The following is a 23,978-nucleotide window of genomic DNA, read 5'->3' as shown; positions in this document are numbered from 1 at the left end:
TAATTACATATGTAGGAATGTCCGCAACATTTCAGTGCCAACAAAGGTAGACCTATTAGATTCTAAACATCTAATTGTAGTTTGTAAATGGTTCACAGATGGTTATTTTAGATTTCTTGTAAACCTGTCTTAAAATGTAAGGGATACTGAACCTCAGTTGGGCTAGTGGTATTTTTTGTTAGGGGAGCACGTTTTGACCTAAAGCATTGTGAGCATATAGGACCGTTTATATAGTCCTCTTTAAATGTACGTTGATTTAGTGTCAGTGTTTCAGGGTAGTGTGTAGATGTTGTTATAGGTTTAAGTGTTTAAGTTTAGATGCCCTACATAGGCAGTAGTGGTGAATTGGAGCAGGCCGGTCTTGTGCGGCTTGGCTCCGCCTCACGCATGCGTACGTATCGACGTAGGATGAAAACGTAATGACGCAACGCCATTTTTTTTGTTAGCGTTCCGGTTAGCAGGGTGCTAACAGCCGCGCGGAGGCCGCGAGCGCAAAAAAAAATAAACCTCTTTATTTATAAACCCTTAAACAGCGGGAACAGAACCGAGCCGAGAGCGCGAAGCTGAACCAGCGCGCTGCGGAACTGCAGAGGCCGGAGCGCGAGGAGCCGCGTAGGCGCGAGGGCCGGTGTGTGTGTGTGTCTGCGCGCGTGCGAGGCTGAGACAGAGAGTGATACGGAGAGTGAGGCAGTGTGCAGGGGGTGTATGTAGGGCGCAGCGACTGTGTGCCGGTGTGTGATCATGTACCCGGCATGGAGCGGTTTCGGCGGGGCGCAGCAGCCGCCACAGCCGCCCTTCGGCCCCCGCGGCGGGCCGCCCCGCGCAGCGCCGCCCGGCGGCGGGTTCGGGGGGTTCGGCGGTTACGGGGCTCCGGCGGCTCCGGCCGCTCAGTCCAACTTCTCCAGCCTGCACGAGCAGCATCTCCAGCAGATGCAGCAGCTCCAGCAGCTGCACCAGCGCCAGCTGCAGTCCGTGCTGCACCACGGCTCTGCGGGGTTCGCCCCCGGCCCCGCGTCCGGACCCCCGCCCGGGCCCTGGCAGGGGAACGTCGGCGGATTCCCCTCCGGACCCGGGAGCGGGATGCAGGCCGAGGGCAATGGATTCAGCGACCCGACCCTCCCTCCACCTCCTCCGCAGGGCAGGGGTCCACCTGAACCCGCGAAACAGCCTGCCGGGGAGACCCCCCAGAAACCCAGCGAGCCGCCCCCGGAGCAGCCGCCGCAGCAACAGCAGCCGCCGCCACCGGAAAAGACCGACCTCTCCTCCATGTCTCTACAGGTGAGCAGCGCCTTTTCCTTTAGCACTCAGAGCCGGAGTCAAACTGAGAACTGCTGTGGAGGTCAACACAATACACCATCTATTTACTAAGTAATAATACGGTAATGCTTTTGGATTTCGTGTGTAATGATGATGATGATGATGATGATGATGGTCAAAGGTAAAATTGGATCATAACGCATGGCTAATCTCAGGTAAAAGACTTCCAATAAGAGCTGTAGTTAGGTGGAGTTGCGATGTTAAAACATCAAATTCCCCAATTGTGATGATTAATGGAACCTTCAAACACTTAATTTTTTAATGTAAAAAAAATCTAAGCGCAACTGCAACAAACAGAAAAAAGTAAAATGTTAGAGAAAAAATGGGTTGGCATGCACCTAGACCTATCACATCGAGAGTATTTTGTTTATGATTTATCGTACCATAATTTGTTCAGACAAACAATATTATTGTAAGACCATTAAATGCCACTGGCCTAATCATAAAGCATTTTTAATTATAATAATTATTCAATAAAAATAATCTAATAATTATTATTAAAACCATTTTAAAGACAACAAATTTTAATGTATACTTTTTGTCGCTGTGTGTTGAGTCACAGTTATTGAAGCAGGATCAGCTAAAATACTGTTCACTGTTCTATATGTGAACAAACATACAAATAAACACAATAGATGGTTTAAAATGTTTTAGACCCAAATCCTCCTACCCGTATGGTTAAATACAGTCTCTTACAGTATATTCATAACCTTTTGTTGTAATAACTTCTTTGGAATGGAACCCTTCATGCTTAAAAACCCCTTTTGATTAATTTGCTATTTATGTGTTTAATTATAAATATTAATAACTAAATACTGAGATTTTAGTTTGTGTAGTTTCTAAATAAAAGATTAGTTACAACTTTAGCCTAGATGTTTAACCTTTCCTATTTGTAAAAATGATCAAAAATGTTTGAACTTTTAATCTAATGTTTTGTAAATGTTTTGCATCTTTTAAATAATTAAATATTTATTACACTGCAAGGTACATTCTCTGAGTTTTCTTATTTGTATTATTCTTGTTATTGTTATTGCTAGTATAATGTAGACTTTCTAAAGGTTCTGTTGCCTGAGAAACAATCCCCTCAATTTACACAAAATACTTATGTGCACTACAGCACATTATACAAATTTGTGTGTCACTATTCATCAGAGTTTTACTGATTTTTAGCATTAATGTAAAGATTTCACTCATAAACTAAACGACCCGATTTCAACCTGCTGCTGATCTGAACCAAACTGAACATGCTCCGAAACAGACGTGTCACTCTTTACCTAGGAGGCATAGATTTGCTTTTTTTTTTTTGGCTGTGTTCCGAGTCCGAAACTCAAGCTTTGTAATCTTTTACACCACTAGGAACTAAGCCTGTAGACCCTCTTTTCAGAATATAGTGGGACTTAATGTTTACTGTGCTTGCTTTGGACAGGAGCAGCAAGAGTACTGGTATAAACAACACCTCCAGAACCTACAGAAGTTGAAGAATGAAAAGGCAAGACAGAACCAGAGTGGAGGAGGTGGTCCGAATGAACATGCGCATCCAGCTCCTCCTCCTCCAGCTGAACCTCCAAAGAATGCACCTCCTCCACCTCCACCCAAAGAAGAGCCACCCCCACCTCCTCCACCCGAGGACAAGGTAAACAGTCTAGCTAATGTTGAAGTTGATGCTGATTTCGTGATTTACCTTCACAAAATAGGAATCCACAATGATAGGGGGGCCTTTCTGCTCAGGTTAAGTTACTCTGACAAAAAAATGCAGGTTTTTAGAAAGGTAATTTGATTTTATGCATGTCTGTAAGAACAGACAGGGAAATGAGTGTATTGTTAGGTAATGTATAGAACATCGTAGAGAGTTTAGAAGTGTAGAGTTTTAGTGTTTTTTTTTTTCATAGAGTGTAAAATCTCTCTTTTAAAATTTTTAGTTTTAAAATAAATTTCATTAAAATTGACACAACACCTGGGATATAAAACTGCCTCTATATGCACACTAAGCAAAAGTGTATGTTTTTGTTAGTAATAATGATTAATAAAGTAGGCTCTTATTGAATTTATTTATATACGTTTCCCCTTGCATTTTGCTGTCAAAATCTCAAAAATAAATAACTAAAAACATAAGTATGTTTTCATTAACTTCCTCTCTGTGCACCTCTTAGCCCGGTAGTGTGTCTGACACTGGAGACCCAGTCGAGGCAGCTCGTCTACAGCAGCTACAAGCAGCAGCAGCTCAGTGGCAGCACGTCCAGCAACAGAGAGCTGGGTACCAGTATCAGGCATTGATGCAGGAACATGCCCAACTGCAGCAGGTCCTGCAGCAGTACCAGCAGGTCATTCAACAACCAGCACATCTACAGGTAAACACCTTCAGAAAAAAATCAGTGCAAATTATTCTACATACTAAAAGTTAAATGGTTTATAGGTAGTACTGAACAGTTAACAGAAATGAGATTCTCTTTGGTGGTTAATATAAAAAGTGCTTTAAAGCACCTTTTATTTGTTTTTAATTACGTGATTGATTTTCTTTGCATTTGAAGAGCTGCTATGTCATGCTTTAGTGTCAGTGTCATCTTTATTCTGATATTCAGTGGATCTCACTGCCAGATAAGATACAATTTGAGCTGTTTTGTTTACAAACTACTTATCAGTACTAAATTCTAAATTCATCCCAAAAAATAATGACGAAGTAAATAAAAAAAGGACTTTAAAATTATATCCAAGTCAACATTAACCAGCATACATGTTGATTTTTTTTTTAAGTATATTATTTAATATTGTTTGTTCTCTCATTATGGATGTGTAGTTTATTTATATAGCACGTTTTTAGATAATAATGAGAACATTAGCAACTTGTCAGTGGTTGACCTTTTCACACAACACACAACTGCAAGACAAACAAGCCAAACTAAAGTTCACAGCACAGTTTAGCACCTTTATTCCAACATAAGCTTAGTATTAGACTATACCACTTCTGCGTTAGCTGTTTAGAGCAGCAATGAAGGGTTTCTGGTATGAAGGTTTATTGAACATGCAGTGGTAAATACAGGTTTATTTATTAAACTTATTTTATGCCTCCTCCTCAGACAATGTCCTTAGACATGCAGTTACAACACTATGAGATGCAACAGCAGCAGTTTACTCCAGTGATGCAGGAATGGGACAGACACTTCAAACTGTGGCTTGAGCAGTTTCAGGCATATCCCCACAAAGACCAGCTGCATGAATATGAAGGCCAGTGGAGACAATGGCAGGAGCAAATGAACACAACTTCAGCACATCTGCACGAGAGGGTCACTACACTAAGAACCATGCAGCAACAGTATAGTGTCAGTGACCCCTATGGGGCTATGATGGGGCCATATGGACAGCCTAGGCCTCCTGGACCAGAGGCACACATGCAGTTGCCTAGCCAGGTCGGCTCCACTATGTCACCAAATAAAATGGATTCCTCCTCTGGCCCCCGTCTTCAGGGACCGCAAAGCATGCCAGGCTCAAGTGCACCAGATTCAGGCCCCGATGGAGGACCAGAGGGTCTTTCTGAACCATACAACCCTGCTGGACCTCCTGGACCAATGATGAGACAACCTGGTCCTCATGGGAGGTTTGAAGGGCCTAGAGGTCCAAGGTAATGGGAGCTCACTTCATTTAGAGTTAAATGAATTAGAAATGTTAAATATTCATGTTAAATTTACCTTGGTTTGTTACTGCTAGAACACAGCATATTTTAAATGTTGTGGTTATGTTTTCAGGTTTGAAGGACCTCGGGGCCCAAGATTTGAACCACCACCACCACAACGGTTTGGTGGGCCTCCTAGATTTGATGCTGGTCAGCAGTTTGGAAGACCTCCAAGAGGTAATCAGATTCGACCAGGGCCTCCAGGAAGATTTGAGGCTCCTCCAAGGCAGAGTCCACCCTCTCGCTTTGAAAGACCCCCTGGTCCACATCCTGGGCAGCCTGCTCAACCTGTCCTTGGCTCCCAAAACAAGCCTGGGTCTTTAAATCAAACTAAATTGGAGCCAGCTAAACCTGCTGACACACAGGCACCCTCATCAAAGAGTGGAATAGCAGGCCACAACGAGAATAAAACACCTCAAGATAAAACTCAACAACCTAGTGTTGCCTCTTCTAAGCCTTTGTCTGATGACGTAATGGATTCAAATGAAGGTTTTTTCATTCAGAGTGATCCCATTCCTCAAACTAGACCAGATACAAATAAGAAAGCTGAGGAACCTGCCAAACAGACTGCTAAAACTGAGGAATTGTCAAAAGATACTTCTAAAACACCTGTATCAACATCATCTCCTGTTCCACCAAAACCACCCCTGAGTGTACCCAATAAACCTCCACAAAATTCAGGTTCAGAAATGCAGAAACCTAATAACTCTAGTAATGGACCTCAACAACGACCAAATCCCCCTCAACAAGGTCAGTTTAAACCTGATATGCCCAACGAGCCTCCTGGTCTCCCACAAGAGATGATGCAGCCTGGTCCTCCGCATGCTATGCGGGGAAGGGGCAGGGGACAGGGCCCTTTACCAATGCGAGGAAGAGGTCTTTCGCGAGGTCGTGGTCATTTTGGTGGACCAATGGGTCCCCCTCCTGACCCCAATTTCCAAGAAAATGTTTCTTACGATCATGAACCGCAAAGTGATGTGCCGGAAGATTATACTTGGGGAGACCAGGAACAACATCAATCGATTGATGGTCAAGGACCCAATGACATGTGGCAACCAGAAGACCATCATTTTCAAGACGAGTATTATGAAGATGTTGAAGAGCAAGGTCCACCTAGAGGGCCTCCGGAGAGTCAAGAAGAACCCTGGCAGGAGGAACCGCCAGAATACTGGGAAGAGGGAGATCCATACTGGAATGAGAGGCACCCACCAATGCATCACAGGCCCCCATTTCCTCCTGGAGGACCTAGACGCCCCCCTTTCCAGCCACGCTTTATGCCTCATGGCCCACGTCGTCCACCTCCACCAGGCAGTATGGAACACGGCCCACGCGGACCTCCCCACATGAATCGTGAATTTATGGGACCTCGATTCAGGCATGGTCCTGGTCCTGGTCCCTGGGGGCCTCCGCCACGGCATGAGATGATGGGACGAGGCATGAGGCGACCACCTCCCCCTCATGAAGTACTGGAGAGAGAAGCAATGGGTGCACCAGGTTATGATGAAATGGAAGGGGAGCCTGGTTGGCCTCCTCATCCTCATGGCAGAGAACCCAGGCGCCCTCCTATGCCGCCTCATGAAATAATAGACAGAGGCATGAGAAGACCACCCATGCGCCCCCCTCCAGTACCGAGAGATAGATGGAGAGGACCACAACCCCCCCACGAAGGCTCTCAGGAAGCCTATGAGGAAGAATATGGCAATCAGTACGGTCCAGAGGATGAAGAATATCAAAGACCACCACCTGATTACAGTCGTCGAGATTACCCCGAGGATGAGGAGTATTATCGCCACCCACGTGAGGATTGGGAAAGAGAGCGACCAGACCGTGACTTTCCACAGCATCCTTCGCATGGCCCACCGGAGCGTTTTAGAGAGGATTCCTGGCATGAGGGAAGGGAGAGACCGTTACCATTTGAGGATGAGGATCGAATTAGAGCAGAACGAAGACCTGGGTATGCTGATAGTCCTCCTTATCGAGACAGAGACAGGGAGCCCCCATTCCATTCACGCTCTGATTGGGAAAGACCTCCACCTCCTCCACTACCAGAAAGGGTATACCCTCCTCTTGATGAACCTGGATCCCTTTATGAAAGGAACAGAGAGCCTCATGCTCCTCCAGCTGGCAGTGCTCCTGATCCACTTGATCAGTCCTCTCCAGGAGCAGCAAAAGCTGTGCTCGCTCTTTCCCAAAGGCAGCATGAGATCATTCTCAAAGCTGCCCAGGAGCTGAAAATGATAAGGTAAACAAATGCAAGAAATATGATCATATATATATATATATATATATATATATATATATATATATATATATATATATATATATATATATATATATATATATATATATATACACTCCTGTAGGGATGTTCAGTCTGCATCCATGAAAAGCGGAAATGTGTGGGCAGCTCAGCAGACATCATGAATATTATGTTATATTTCTGGAGAGGTGCCTGTTGGGCTATGAGTCGACCTCCATGTGCAGGGTACGGCATAGGCTACAGTGTAGGTTTGATGCAGAAGTATAAATTGGCCTTTATCCAAAAATTTCTGGTGGTATTGCGGAGTTTAGATCCAACCAAATAAGACTGGTTTAGATCAGGGGTGGGCAGTCAGCAAACTGTGCTGGCTAAGATTGGATTGTGAACATCCTTTGTGGATAAGATTAGACAAGAGTCAGCCTTGCATTATTCTGTGTGACTTTTGATTACAATAGACTAATATTTTCCCAATCATTGTCTTTGCTAATAGAGAGCTTCAGGAAAGTAAAAAGACTTTAGGAGATACGTCAACAGAGTCTACTGGACTGGGATCTGAGATGGCTGCTGGTCTGCTGGGATTAGAAATCCCCCCTGAGGTTAAAAGTGCGCTTCAGGTATGAACTGTAATATCAGTTTAAATCTTTTGTTGTTTATCACTCTTAGATAAGAAGTGTAAAACATTTGAAAAACAGCATCTGATATCTGTTTCTTTTTCAAAAAGGCTACCAACCTCCTCTCTGAAACTGGGCTGTCTAGATCCTTGGAAACGGTTACAGATTTCCTGCACGGCTCCTCAGCACCAGCTTCCACACTCATTGCTAAAACAGTGGATTATGGTCATGGTCACGGTAAGCCTGTGCAGATATATTTTCATATATTTTGCAGGTATTGTGTTTTTTTTTTTTTTGTGCAGGTGTAATTAACTGCTGTGTCCTGTTTACAGATCTGGGTGCCAAGGTGGAGAGAATTTCATATGGGGAAAGGATTGTTTTGAGGCCTGATCCAGTTCCATCTGATAGATATGAAAAAGGTTGGTGCATTTTGCTTTTTAAATGCTAGTGTTTGCTAGAGTTCTGTTCTCTTCTGTTCTGTCTGAACATATTGTGTGCCTTCCTCTTTAGAACCTCTTGGACGTCGCGACCCATACTACGATAGAAGAAGTGATGCCTATGCGGACCCGCGAGATTATGGAAGAGAATGGGACAGGGAAAGAGAGAGAGAGAGAGAAAGAGAAAGGGACATTGTCCGAGAGAGGCCCCCTGGAGATTATGACCGAGAACGATATGAAAGGGAACGATATGAAAGAGAACGCAGCTCCCGAGATGAGAGGTATGCATTTGTTTCTGTGTATAAGCACAATAGTGTGTGTTTTATATCATTATATACTAAAAAACAAAATGTAAAATTTAGAAATATGCTCTGACCAACCCAAGCAGGGGTTTGATGGGTAACAGTCAAGTAGGAGAAAGATTTCTGCTCCTAAAATGGCCCATAACCACTCCATGTGACATCAGCCATCTGCAGCTGACTTAGAGCTGCCGTAAGCAACACATAAGACAGATATTAACCATTTGAATCTCTATTGTCTGGTTAAGGCCTCCTTCAGGCCCTTCTCGTACAGGATACAGGGAACGAGAGCGAGATCTGCGAGAACACCCGGGGCGCAGTAGCCGGGATCGGGAGCTTTATAGCAGGCCAGGCTATGAGAGGTCTTCATATGAAAGAAGCCTCGAGCGCTATGACCATGGACCTTCTGGCTATGGAAGTAAGTACAGGAGATTTGTTTTGCTGGGTTTAAAATTTGATTAGATTTGCCAAGCTACTGTAAAGGTTTACATAAACATTTTAAAGAAACAATAAAACCTGTATCGCCCCCTCACTTCCTGTAGCTATAGGGTTTATTTATTTATAGATTTTTTTTGTTGTAGAACAAAAATGTTTAGCTGTTACAATAAAAAATGTATTAAGACCCATTTATTGTCAGTGTTATCTATGTTCTGTAGATGTTGCGCTCCTAGTTTGCATTATCTGTTGAAATGTGTTAAACATGAGTTCTTTCCTCGCAGGTGACAGGCGGAGTTATCCTGATGAACGGCCTCCGCCAGCAGCGCCCCTACCTGCTCCACCTCCCGTTCCACAGAGAGTGGAGAAGAAACCAGAGACCAAAAATGTGGAAGACATTTTAAAACCTCCTGGTCGATCAAATCGTCCAGACAGGGTAGGATTTCGGTCTGCTAAATTCTTCTCTGGACTCATTGTATCTTGTGTTGCTTTATCGAAGTGTTTTATGCTTTTCATTCACTTTCAGGTTGTGATTATAATGCGAGGCCTTCCAGGAAGTGGCAAAAGTCATCTTGCTAAACTTATCCGGGTGAGAGTTTTTCACTTCTAAATCTACAACTGCTTTGGGAAGCAAGAATTTCTAGTTTCAGGGTTTGTACGGTCATGAAAAGCCTGGAAAAGTCATGGAATATGAAAATAGCAATTTCCCGGCCTGGATAAGTTTTGGAAAAATAAAAAAACCCAGAAACATTTGGAAAAGTCATGGACATTTAGTGTGTTTCTGTTTATCGAAAAATATCATTTGAGCTAACAAATATGTCAGCTCTGAGTTAATTCAGTAATTAAGCCCTACGCAATGGAGCTCTCAGGATCTGACACACATTTTATTATTAAAGATTGTGTGTCAACTATTTTATCTGATTCATTTTAAACCTACTATAATCTATTTTAATTACAGTTTTAGTTGATTTTTTGTTTTATTGTCTATGCCTGCACTGATGTTTTAAAAATTGTATGGTCATGAAAATTTGGCTTGAAAAAGTGTATGAACCCTGTAGTTTGTCAGATTACCCCTTAGATTAGAGGGGGTTCATTGTGAACATGCATTTCTTAATTACACGTCAGTCATTAATTTTCATACCATGGTATACCGTGAATTTGTTTGAAATTGTATCTTCTACAATTAGAGTTGCAAAGCTATATTATTTTATTAAAAATAAATAATAATAATTCTTACTAAAAGTGACGCAAAGCCTCGTTACAGGTTATCCTAATAACATCCTAGGTTTAGAGAGTAATTCATTCTGTGACCATAAATCTCTGTATACTTTTTAGGATAAAGAGGTGGAGTACGGTGGTGCTCCCCCACGAGTGCTCGGCCTGGACGACTATTTCATGACTGAAGTTGAAAAAGAAGAACGGGACCCTGATACAGGGAAACGTGTGAAGACCAAGGTCTGAAAAACCTCTGCAACAGTCTGCATATTTGGTTTGAAAGGATTTGATGAGCATTAGAATATTTAACCAGCATTTGACGTAAACCGTGTTCACTCTATAGGTTCTTGAATACGAGTATGAGCCAGAAATGGAGGATACATACAGAAGCAGCATGCTGAAAACTTTCAAGAAAACTCTGGATGACGGTTTCTTTCCCTTCATTATCCTTGATGCCATAAATGACAGAGTCAAATATTTTGATCAGTTCTGGAGCGCTGCAAAGACCAAGGGTTTTGAGGTAATTTGTCTTATGTGTGCAGGTGGATCATTTTGTGTTATTAGAATTAGTTATAGACTTTTTAGTATTAAAGATGTTCAGTTTAAGCCGCATGTAAGTAGTTTTCTTTTGTATCTAGCTTAAAAAGCTGTAGAGTTTTATATTTTCTCTCCAAGCTGTGGCTTGGGGTTGGTTGAGTTGGGGATTACAGGGAAAACATATCAAACTAAACTGTGTACAAACTGTGTTCCAATTAAATTATAGCACATAATAACAAAATAAGTTTAATGTTGAATGTTATTTTCCTGTGAAGTATCAGCATTTGTATGATGCTCGTTCATCTTTGCACAGGTGTACGTGGCAGAAATCTCTGCTGACCATCAGGTGTGTTCTAAGAGAAACATCCACGGACGGAAGCTAAAGGATATCACAAAGGTAAGTTTCTTATTCTTAAAAAATATGAATTTTGTGATTTTAAAAAATATTTTTGTTTAATTGATTGACATGTGGATTAATACATTACACTTTACTAACGTTGCAAAAATATATTAAATGTGCCACTAACAATGTTTGTTTATTCTAATATTTTTAATTTAGAAGATAAATAGGAATTGAATATGGAATCTGTTGATTTAGGCCATGTTTAAAAGTTAAATTCAGTTAACTATAAAATTATCCCAGATCAGCACTCTTTGCAAGTTTGATAAATATCAGCCAATATCTGCGTTTAGTTATTTATTTATTTTTTATGTGCATTTGACCAATTTTGTTTAGAGCTGTGAATAGCCAAGACAGTGTCTAGGAAGCAGGTGATATTTTGGAGTTAGGATTGTAATTAGATGTGATGTTTTGTCTTCAGCTGGCAAATGGCTGGGAGTCTGCACCTGTACACATGATCCGGCTGGACATCCGCTCTTTACTGCAGGATGCTGCGATCGAAGAGGTAAATAAACCAGTTAGATTCAATATATATAGTGTCAAATTCTGACTTTCCATTAATTATTTGCATCTATAAATAAATGGTTCTTCTTTTTTGCTCCTCTGATCACAGGTGGAAATGGAGGACTTCAACCCATCAGAGCTGGAGGCCCAGGCCGGTGAGAAGAAGGAGGATGAGGAGGAGTTTGATATGGTAGGACTTTTCTTTGTCTTCATGGTTTTCATTGTTGTCTTCTTGAGAGGTTTTCTCTGCAGGTCCCACAGTGGAGGCTCACAGTGTACAATTTATTCTTCGTTTGTGTGCGTTTATTTCTAAGTATGGCAGACAAACTAATTTATTAATTGACGTCCAAAAAACATTTGATACTTTCTGAAATCAGAGGGAATATTGTTAGTCATATACTTCATTTTCAGATTTATTTAAAAGTTTTATTTGAACTGTTACACATTAAATACGCTTTATACTATATCTTTACTTTAAAGCTTAATCCAGGCACAATAGATAGAGCTTTAAAAAATATTTATATATATACACCAATGAATTAAATAAATATTTACAATTAGCATGACCAACAGGTATATAAAACAGAAGAAAGTGAGGATCACTCTCAGGAATTGCTGCAGGTTTTAAATTTGTTAAATAAATTCACTGTACTAATTTATGGACTGTACAATTTACTTTGAAAACCAGTGATATCCTAATTTCATGAAAACACTTGCATTTTCTCTTTCCTTCCTTTGGCAGTATATTTTAAATTATATTATATTTTTAAACAAAGTGATGGAGATTCTATATTGAATAGGTTCTCGCCCTGTGACATGAAATAGAAAATATTAGAATATGTGAGATGCGCCACTTTCTCTGTATCATACAGTGAAAAGTGATTTGTGCTTTTACTTGCAGTTTGTGTAGTTTCTCAGTATAAATGACAAATTTTTCTCCAAACAGAATCATTAATATATGGTGACTCTAAACATTGATGAACAACTTACTTAATGGTCAATTTGCTTTTTAATTGTGTGATTTCTCTCCGTGGAAGTTTTTGAGAAAGTAAAAGTAGAAATAATTCTCTTAAATCCAGTGCTTGAGTTTCTCAGATTATTCACATTTTTGCTTTATCCATACGTGTTTTGATCAGGGATGAATAAAAAAAAAGTACTGTCTTGGGGTCCCAGACTAACCAGTTCCTGAAGACTAGTTTGAGAACCACTTCTCTGACAGTTGGTTTTGGGCTTCAAGCAGCTATTGTTTTAATTACAAAATATATGTTTATGTTCCAATTTAGTATACAGCATAAACAATTGTGAAATAAATGTGTGAAAATATCTTGAGCAAAGAGTGGCCTTAACATTGAAATACAGCTGTAGCACAAAAAGACGTTGTAAAGGCTGAATTTTGGTCATGTACCTCTAGTACCCTGTAGAGTTCAGCAGTCTGTTAAGAACCCTGTTTGCTTTGTATGTAGATCACCATGACCAGGTTTTTGGGAGGGGGAGAAGTGACAGGAGACCTAAAGCCTACGTTCACACAGCAGGTAAATGTGGCCCTGTCAGTGGCTGAATAACCCATCCTTTTGCAACGACCTTTGCCAGGTCTCAGTGATGAGCCCAGCTGTCGGCTTAAACTCATGCATAGCTCCTAACATTCTGAAGAGAATTAAAATGAGGCATAAAATACATGAAATACATAAAATACATACATCATTTACACAGTGCAGACTGTTCAAACAAATGTTGGACATGGGTAACCTAAAAGATTCTGTGAACGGTTTGAAGTACACATACAACTTGGTGAGAATCAGATCTGTGTCAGTTTCACCTCCTGTGTGAACATGGCGATAAGTGTCCTGTAGTAAAAGTACTTTAGCAAAAAAACAAACAAACAAAAAAAAAGCTTGAGTAGAAAAATAGCAACAGAGGGGGACATCTAGAACTGCAGTGGATTTTTGTTCCACCTGGTAGTGTTTTTGTAATGGTGATCAAGTCTGACAAGTTTTTAAAAAAGTAAAAGTGTGCAACATTTTACCTGTCAATAATAATCTGCAACTGAACACATAAAAACAGGGTGCATCCCTGTTTATTCTTATGCAAATGTCTGTGCTTCCCTGTGATATTACATTCTTTGCCTAATTTATCATTTTTTAAAACGTGAAATTGTGAAAAAAAAAAACCCAAAGGGTTTTCCCCCATTTTGCTACATATATTTTTCAGTAGTGTAATAACAAATATAAAACTCTGCAGAGGACTTTTAATTTAAAACAAGGAATTCAGGAGGAAGACAGGTAGGGGAGACAGAATTGTAAATTGATGTAGCTAATGTAAAGGAAAAGGGGTTTTACAGTTAAAACAAACTTTCTAGAAAATTACAGCATTAATGTTTGTCTCTCACTGCCGTCCGCTCAGCGATCAGATTCCAGTCACTGTTCAGTTTCTTAGTGTGCCACGAAGCACCATGCTGTGTTTTGTCAGTACTGTTTTTAATTTAAGCCATTTTGAGGCTGCAGCAAACCAGTGTTCACAGGAGACTGCAGCCAGCCAGATGCCAAGTTACCTCTCAGCTATCATTACTGTCCAATGCCTGTACATCTTAATCTGAATGCTTTACTTTTATATAGTTTATATAGTTTATGTAAATAGCACAAAAAAACAAACAGGCAAGCTTACTGCCGCTGCTAAAAAAAAAAACCCCAAGTGAATATACATAACCTATATTCTAAATGCTGTTTTAGGTCCTGCAGAGTATTAGTATTAGTAAAGAAATTTAAATGTTTATTTATTGAAAGAGACACTTGGTATTTTTACCTGCTGAATCTGAATTATATGTGTATGTATGTGTGTGTACAAGTGATGCCTGTGTGTCATTGTGTGCCCTTTAAATACAGTGTTTTTAGGGATGCACTGATACTATGAATGAGCAGTATGACAAAAAAGATCACGATACATACAATTTCATAATGCATACAATTTTATAATACATGCAAACATCTTTATACTGTGTTTTTTGTGCATTTTTTTTATTCACTCCATCTTCTCTAAGCATTGACAGTATTAGCAGTATGCACATTACATTTTTTCCTAGCTAGTAGATGCCATTAATGTGAATGTGTAAGTAATATTTAAAAATGTTTTTACTCCAATTTACATTAAATATTCTTAAAAAAAAAAAAAAAAAAAAATTGCTCTTTAAACAGCGTGAAACTGTGTTATATGCTATTATATTATCATTATGTCTGTGACACATAATGGTCTTAAGATGAGAGGAGTATTTATCGCAATTATTTCTCGGTTAATGTTTTGCCAAACAAAATAGGTTATTGTAAAAAGCCTAACTGATACAAACTTTAACCCAAATACTCAACTGGAGCCTATGAATTCTGATATTTACAGTGATCCAATTTTCATGTTGTTATGGTAAAAGCAGTTTCCTGTGGCAAAATCTTGAAATCTTTGAAGCACAACCGTGTGTTTTTGCCATTGATTTCTCATGCCAAGATTAAGTTATTTTTGTACTAGATCATGTGTTCAATAGTGAAACAGTCAGTAATGCATTACAGTCACACACTGGGTTTAATCCACAATACTAAACCCAACTTGCAGTCTTCCTGGTAAAACAGCATGAATAAAAATTGGGCTGTTGCCTTTTTTGCAAAATACATATTTAAAGCCCAGTACATTGTTGTAAACATAAAATCTAAAGCCATGTATTTTACACTATTACACTATTTTACACTACATGTTACTGCTATGGAACAGCAGTTAACCAAGGTTAAAATATAATTTCTATCTTAGTAAACAAAATAATGCACAACTCATCTTTACATAGTTACAACCTGTATTCATAAACATTGTGTGTGTTTGTGGGAAGTGTTGATATGCTGTCTGAATATCAAACAATAATGTATGGTGTGTGTTATGAGTGTATGAGTCATGAGGTGATTCTGTGTGTGTGAGAGAAAGTTGGAAGATGTAATGGTGTATCTGTAAACTTGTGTTTAAATAGAAGAAAAAAAAGGTTAATGATCTGACAGTGAGGATAATTTCATTACAGAAAGTTACTGAAAAAAAGAAACAAATGCAGTGTAATCATAAACTGATGTTACTTCAATTTTACGGACTCTGAAGCTGCTCAGGCCAGTTAATCACCTCAGTGGTAGTGATTTTTTGTCTACTTGTGTGTGACTGTGTCACTAATTACGTAAATTTAATCAAACACTATATTGCATGGTGCAAATTAAATGAATTTGAAGATACCTACATGTAAATATTCTGAAATAAGAAATATGTAGGAATATAATTCATTACAGTATTTTATATATAAATAAAGAAGAGTAATTTGCACTTCAGTTTCTAATGATATGGAAGAAATGCAGTGCTCTGCATTAAGTGTAGCTTATAGTTTTATAAATTCCATTGTATTTCGCACAATCTTTCTGGCAGAATGACTGAGCAGGTGCATACATCTTCAGTGTGTTTTGCCTGTTGAGTAAACTTAAGTAAGCTTTCTAAATAGTTAGCTATTTAAACATTAACCTATTCTATTTTGACATATTTTTTCACCTGTATCTGAATCTGTCTAAGGCTTGCTTAAATACCTTTTGTTTATTTCCCAACAAAAACTGTATTTAATTGTTTTAGTTCTATGCCAAATGTTAGATGTTCTATGGGTAAGACTTGTGCTGAGGCTAGCAGCATTGGACAAATGTTAGCTACATGGCTAGCTGCCCATATCTAGTTCATGTTGTTAAAATCTATCAGTGGAAAACTGTGTAGGAATTGAAGACAATGCTGGAATTGTAACTTAAAAGGCCTGTTATGCTCAAAAATGAACCAATAAGAAACATTTTGCTTTTAATCCTGTCCTAGCCTTTTTAAACAAAACTTTTCTGTGTCTAGAATTACAGTTTAGTGTATTAGAAATTCCCTCTCTCTACATGCTGCTTTCTTTCTCATATAAATAGTCTGGTCAGTTTTTGTACTTCTACCCAAACAAAAATGTATGTTCTTTGACATTATGCACATTAAGTTGTGTTTGTGTGATTCAACTGATTTCTAATACTTTACTAAAAGTATATAATGCTCTCACTTTCTTTTTATGTCTTTAATGGAACTGAGGGATGCTCTATGGTTCCATCTTTATATATATATAAGAAAATATATATACTATATATAAATACTATATATATATAAATACTATATATATATATATATATATATATATATATATATATATATATATATATATATATATATATATATATATATATATAGTATTTAAAATGTAGAGCACTTAAAATAAGTTATTATTATAAGTATTAATATTTAGGTTGGCCATTTTATTGCCTCACCCAGGCTGAGCACGGATCTGCCTATTAGTGGAAGCATGTTTACTGTACGTGCTGTGATGATGCTTATGATAATTGATTTTATGACTAACTATTGCTTCTTTTAAAGCCATCATCTTTTCACCCAAAGAGCCATTATTACCACTCCCACACCACCTCCAGCCCCCCTGTCTCCCCTCTCTTTCTCCTTCTTTTCCTCCTCCTCCTCCTCCTCCTCCTCCTCCTCTCTCATCCCATCCTGAAGATTAACAGCTGGAGTGTCTTTCTGTAATGTAGGGGTACCTTCCAAAAAGCAAATGGGAGATGGACACATCCGAAGCTAAGCTCGGTAGGTATCGTAAATGTTTTTTTCTGTTTTTGTTGTCTTTGTGTTTATTGTACAGTTTGTATAAGGGTTATAATGCTATAATCGTACTGTCAGAACAGATCTTTATTTTTTTTGGTTACTATTTTAAACTGTAATGGCGTGATAATCGTGGCTGTACAGTGGAGATGACCTTGGTGCTGCTTTTCTTCCTGTCAAGACAAGCTGGATGGTCTTGCTGGTGGAGGCAAAAGAAAGCGGGATACAGACGTTTCGGGAATCGAGGATTTCCTTCAGCTTCCGGATGACTACGCCAGTCGTATGTCAGAGCCTGGCAAAAAGAGGGTAAAGTGTGCCTCCAGTCTACATTAGCATAATAACACCACACAGGACGTATATTTAGCTTTACTGTTAACGAGAATAAGCCTATTCAGCACCCTGTTTAAATATAATATAGCATATTGTTGCAAGATGTATGACAAGGTATATTTCTGTGATGTGTCTCTGTATTGCAGCGTGTGTTTTAAACTGACTAAATAATAGTGTAGAAGAGACTCAAATAAAATATTTTAACATTGATTTAGATTTAAAGTTAAGTTTTGTAGGGCTGGCCCGAATAGCGTTTTTTGAGCTCTGGATATTCGGCACTGATTCGCAGTGTTGGGCACGTTACTTTGAAAAAGTAATTAGTTATAGTTACTCGTTACTTCTCCAAAAAAGTAACTGAGTTACTAACGGAGTTACTCCACTATAAAAGTAATTAGTTACCAGTAAAAGTAACTATCCCGTTACTTTTTATTATTCGCCCGTCAAAAAAAGGAAATCAATTATGCATTTACTATTATTATTAGACAAATAACAAAAAATAACAAACGAAAATAAACCCAAAATGTTGACAAAAATATAATCTAACGAATTTCAAAAAAGTAAAACGAAATTCTCCACACAACCAAAGAAAATTACTAAAACTTGTAATACTGAAAAAAGCGGAAAAACGCGTCTGGGGATGAAATTTAACAAACCAAGCCACACTCAAAAGAAATATGTATATATAAAACAAAATAATGGACAAAAACAACAATTTAATGCCTGTTAAAATGGTATTAATATAACAGCTTCACCAAAAGAGAATAGAGCTTAGATCATGCCCAAAAAATCCGACCCAGCCGGAGCCCGTGCACATTCTGCCCAAGCCCGAACCATAAACTGTCATTATGAGCCTGACCCGATCCGCCCCATAAACTGTCTGTTTTCGGGCTGATTGAATGAGCGAAATATAATCAGAATTATGTTAATTAACACTGTAACATAGAAGCATAGAACTATTATTTAATTTAAATGATTTTTAAGAACAGCTACACACAATGCTGCAAGTCAAACGCGGAGGCGTTCGCGTGCGCCCAGAGCGTGATTACATTTTTCATTTTTATTATAGTTTAATTTTATTTTGTTTTTATTTTTTCTGTTAATTTCAGGGTGGGCTTGCTAGCGCGAGCGCTTTACACAAGAACTAACGGACCACGAGTGCCGCGCGCTCGGCACAACAACTCCCGCTGTACAACTCCGCTGTACAACAGCGCTTATAAATAAATTAAACACAAAAATGAGGGTATTCTATCAGTAATTTCAGTTCGTTTTAGTTAGTTTTATAAACACAAAATACAGTTCGAGATAGTTATGTTTTTCCTTTTAATTACCGTTTTTATTAGATTCAGTTAACACAAATGTTTTTCACTTTCAGTTTTCGCTATTTCGTTCGCTTTAGTGAACAATAATAATTGGTTACTTAGCAACATCACACCAGAGCTTTATATAAAATAAAAATAGGAGCCTGATTTCGGGTCGGTCCTCAGGTCAGGTGGGATTCGGGCAGAGAATCTAAGCTCTAAAATAGAAAGCAGCAGCACCACAAAAACCGGAGCAGCTAAAAAGAGCTTAACGTCCTTAATTCGGAACTTGGGCTGTCCACGGCAATCACTGAATTGCAGCACCGCTGCTTTTGTGGTGCTGCACGCAAATCGTCACAATTGTGCCTCACTTCACCACGCCAACCCACAGGCACAGCGGCCAGAAGCTCAAGTTCACCGGACAGAGGAGGGGTTAACCAGGGCAAAGCGAAGTAAAAAAAAAAAGTTCATAGAGCTGCTAAAGTAACGTGCAGTAACGGGGTGTCGGAAATGGTAACGGCGTTATAGTTACAGCCATAGTAATTAGTTAGATTACTCGTTACTGAGAAAAAGTAACGGCGTTAGTAACGCCGTTAGTTTTAACGCCGTTACTCCCAACACTGCTGATTCGAAGCGAATATTCGAATATTCGTTTTTAAAAAAAGAGGTAAAAAAAAAAAAAAAAAAAAAGCAAATCACGGCCCCTTTAATCCACTGAAAAATGTTCAATTTGCTCTGACCGACGAGACATATTCACCCCGGATTTTTGGTGTTTTTATCCCGGATTTTTGTGTTTTCACCCCATATTTTTTCTGTGTTTTTAGCCCAGATTTCTTTGTGTTTTCATCCCGGAATTTCTGCTGCCCCACACCGAGGCTGCTGCTGCACGGTTTCTCCGCTGCGCAAGCCAGCCCAGTAAATTGCTATTTGCTTAAAAAAACAAACAAAAAAAACGTTTGTTCAGGAAGTATTTTATATTCTTAAACATTGTTGATTATATTAGAGGACAGTCATTGTAAACTGTACTTGGTCTATTTCGGTTAAAGGATTGTGCAGGGCATATTACTGATTTTGTATTTTTGCACTTGGGCTATAAGCTCAATATTAAATATTTCGTTTGTTTAGAAATTATTTTATATTTTTAAACCATGTTAAATTATATTAGAGTAGAGGAAAGTCATTGTTAATGACGTTATTGTACTTGGTCTATTTCGGTTTAAGGATTGTGCAGGGCATAGCTGTATTACTGATTTTGTATTTTTGCACTTGGGCTATAAGCTCAATATTAAATATTTCGTTTGCTTAGAAATTATTATATATTTTTAAACCATTTTAAATTATATTAGATAAGAGGAAATTCGTTCAGACATCATTTTTGTAGGCCAGGCTTTTGTAACCGATTTAGCCCCTACTGTTGCCACATTACCCCTTATGTTTTATTATATAAATCAGTTTCGAAGAGCCTGCATTTTTTTTTATCATGTATAATAGAGGTCTGCGCGAGACTGATTTTTAAACCCACTCTTCCACGCTCCCGCGTTTCTGTCTCGTTACCGCTCCGCAAAAAAATTGCTTCTTTTAATCCCGCGCCCGCCCGCCACATACACATTTCTGCCGCTCCCGCCCCACGTTCCTAATATAAATTAAATAAACTACATTTAATGCTTCAAATTTACTTATATATTTATTAAAACAGCAGCGCTGAATAGTGTGGTCCCTTTCCTTACCCCAGTCCAAACACCATCGGTGTGTGCGTGTGTGTGTCGGTCCATCCTGCTCGTTGAGAGTTTTCTTTAGGTTTTTTTTTTTTTTTACAATTATTACAGTTTTCTTAACTATTTATTAATTTGCTCCCGCATCGTCTGGATTAAACTCCCGCTCCAGCCAATAACAGTTCAGTTCTGTCCCGCGCGCAAGATATTCTGACGGGACCCGCGAGAACAGAAGTGGTTAGAGTGAGGTGGAACTCTGGAAAGGAGAAAAAAAACGAATATCCGAATACCAAAATTAAAAACCGAATACCTACTCAACGAACGAATATCCGAATACCCGAATATTCGGGTCCAGCCCTAAAGTTTTGTTTGTTAGGTAAAAAATCAACCATACACTGTGAATTATAGCAATTTTATGTAGTGCTCGACTAAAGATTTTGTGTCATGACAGAAAATCGACCTGGATTGACATGTTTTTATTGAGTATTATTGAAAGTAAATAATTGCCAATGTTTTGTGCTGTAAAATGTTTTAATTACTCTCTTCATCAGAGTGAAGTAAATAATGTGAGTAGACTGAGCTTCTGCTGAAGTATGTGTCTGTATTTTTGTGTGTGTGGCGTGTAGGTGCGCTGGGCGGACCTGGAAGAGCAGAAGGACGCTGACAGGAAGCGCGCAATTGGGTTTGTAGTGGGTCAGACAGACTGGGAGAAAATCACGGATGAAACAGGCCAGCTGGCTCAGAGAGCACTCAATCGGACAAAGTACTTTTAGCAGTGGTGTGTTTTTTATTACCCAAAAGGTAAATATATCTCTCGTTTACTTATTCCTACATTTTAATCTAGGGTTTATGTTGACAGGCGTTCATGTGAGTGTAAAAGCGCACACATACATGGTGTATATCATTTAAGGTTAATACATTTAATTTTATTTAATTTAATTTTTAATTTAATTTTAACTCCTGCAAAGTGGCCAGGTGTTCGCTGCCCCAAACCGCACACCTGATCCAGCTGATAAAGGGGTGGTAATTAGGACTGGAGCTGTAAATTATTAGAATCTCTGTTCAGTAGTACAAGATTAGTTAGATTATTCAAGAGATTAATCAGAAAGCTCTTGCACTGAGCTGCTCAGAGACAGACAGACAGAAAAGGAAAGAATATAATGAAATAACTAAATAAGGTTGAAAACAAGCTCCATTAATATATACAGCTCTGGGGAAAAAATGAGTACTTTAAAAATTATGAGTTTCTTTGCTGGATGACCACAAGCCATCAAACCAAGCTGAACAGCTTAAAAATTTGCACCACAAGTGGCATAAAGTTATCCAAAAGCAGTGTGTGAGACTGGTGGAGAAGAACGTGTGTATATATATTTTCTGTTTGTTTTTGGGATAGTCTTTTATGTTTGCTCTTTCTGCTTTGTTTAAAGGTGCACGGGGTAGGATTTGAGATTTTAATGTTTAAAAGATCATAAATCAAAGGCGTCATTACATAAGGAATTCTGCAGAAATTCATCTCTATTCTAAATTCTAAAATAACATTCATGACATTTTTTTCTACCCCCTACATCTTTTACTGCCAATGCTTTAAGCTTAAAGTTAATGGTTGTATTTATTTTGTTTTCAGGCTTCAGCTGGAGAAGTGATGAGTTCCTGTTCTGTACAGCACCGCTGAGGTGAAAGATGAAGAAAAACTCTGTCCAGCAGAAGCCTTTGGAGCATAGTAATGAGTCTAGTGTCTGCACTAGCTTTGGTAAAATATCCTGAAATGTATTAAGTCTGTAGTCTTAGCCTGGATCTCATATTTTAGTTACTTTTTATGCTTCTGTGTTGGTTCCTGCAGCGGTTATGATTTGATCGTAGTTGATAAACTGTTGGGCCTTTTTTTTTTATTAAATATATTCTACAGAATACATGTTTTCTTCTTTAAAACTGTACTGTAAGGTCACAAATATCACCAATAAATGTCACATTAAACAGTCTTTAAAACAGCCTGCATGATGTTACTGGCTAAACTCTGGGTTTGTGTGTGTTATTCCACAAGCTGTTACATTTGAGCAGCTGTAATTGGATGAGATGCTCGGTATGCTTATGTGAAATTACCACCCTTCTCTTACTGTTCTAAAGAGGATAGGATGATTCCAAGGGTCCCAAAGAGTGTGTTGTTTTTTTTGGTGCACTTTACACTGGCATTCCGGTTTCCCTCTCAGTGTCCTCACACTGCGCCTAACATTCGGGTATAACTAAACTTATCCTGCATTTGCACTAGCAGACGACAGAACGACAAGCAACCAGTCACTTCCTGTCAGAGTAAGCGATTTATAGATGCAATTAAGCGGCAAGCAACAGATCGACAAGCAACCAGTTAAGATGAGATTTTCTCAACATTCTGCAAATGACTTATGACATGCTGATCCGTCATTCTAAAATTCCGGGTTGAACAAAATCTTTGGACTAATCGCAGCTTAGCACACTTTGTTCCTATTTAAACAATCTGTTTCTGTTTGATATGATGCGTCTTTGGACACATACAGAGATAATTTTAAAGAAGAAATAATTATGGCAACATGATGCTTACCCACAATAGACATAATTGTGGCGATTCAAGCAACATGTCATGTGCCGTGTGAACGTATGTTTACTCAGTCTGCCTTACCTGCTCAGTTTGTACTATAAATGCACATAACTCATTCAGATTGCGGCCAATGCAAAGACATTAAACTGACCTTGTTGATGCCTGATCTCCGTCACCTGAAAATCTCTGATGTATTTTGACAAAAATGTTCTTATTTTTGCTGTTGCTCAAAAAACTCTTTGAATGTTGCAAATGCTCCAAAGTAATTAAAACCTCTTCTCTTAACTAGGATAACTTTAAAAATTTCAAAGAAAGTAACAAGAATCATGGGTAAGCAAAACACAGAGGCTCACAGACAATGAGCAAATCTCCACAATTTCAACTACACAGTGTTTAGACTGATTAAACAGTCCCCAAACAGTACTTAAACTGAACTACCGGTAAATCAGTTTTCAAAAGAAATACTGAAATATTTCATCCTTAATAAAAGAATAAAAAAACCTAATCTCTCTTTTTCCCCCAGTTCTATTTTTTTCTTATTTTGCGGATTAATTTTAATACATGCTCTTTTGGATGCTTCCTGTTGTACACTTACATTGCATTTAATGTAATGTCTGTTGGCTGCATGTGAACACTTATTTTGATGGAAATATGTTTACACTAATCACACTTGACTGATTGATAGAGGATGTGTGCAGATTA

General features: G+C 38.8%; 1 protein-coding gene across 2 annotated transcripts; it reads left to right on the top strand.

Annotated features, from left to right (window-relative positions):
- The first annotated feature begins 286 nt into the window (after window positions 1-286).
- On the top strand, window positions 287-22,716 carry ylpm1 (YLP motif containing 1). Of its 2 annotated transcripts, XM_007252963.4 has the most exons (22): window positions 287-1,278; window positions 2,744-2,950; window positions 3,468-3,665; window positions 4,392-4,933; window positions 5,058-7,226; window positions 7,735-7,858; window positions 7,966-8,092; window positions 8,188-8,274; window positions 8,366-8,573; window positions 8,840-9,009; window positions 9,311-9,462; window positions 9,553-9,615; window positions 10,362-10,481; window positions 10,585-10,761; window positions 11,092-11,175; window positions 11,600-11,683; window positions 11,792-11,872; window positions 13,146-13,214; window positions 17,298-17,349; window positions 17,546-17,670; window positions 21,331-21,505; window positions 22,329-22,716. In XM_007252963.4, the coding sequence occupies exons 1-21, from the start codon at window positions 742-744 to the stop codon at window positions 21,475-21,477; spliced, it is 5,523 nt and encodes a 1,840-aa protein (XP_007253025.3). In that variant the 5' UTR covers window positions 287-741; the 3' UTR covers window positions 21,478-21,505; window positions 22,329-22,716. The 2 variants fall into 2 exon arrangements, with proteins under 2 accessions (XP_007253025.3, XP_015462293.3); XM_015606807.3 differs by lacking the exon at window positions 13,146-13,214 and having other exon boundaries at window positions 288-1,278.
- Window positions 22,717-23,978: the final 1,262 nt, after the last annotated feature.

Source organism: Astyanax mexicanus, chromosome 1 (genome assembly GCF_023375975.1).
Source record: "Astyanax mexicanus isolate ESR-SI-001 chromosome 1, AstMex3_surface, whole genome shotgun sequence".
Taxonomy (NCBI): Eukaryota; Metazoa; Chordata; class Actinopteri; order Characiformes; family Acestrorhamphidae; genus Astyanax; species Astyanax mexicanus.
This window is presented reverse-complemented; position numbering and strand designations above follow the sequence as displayed.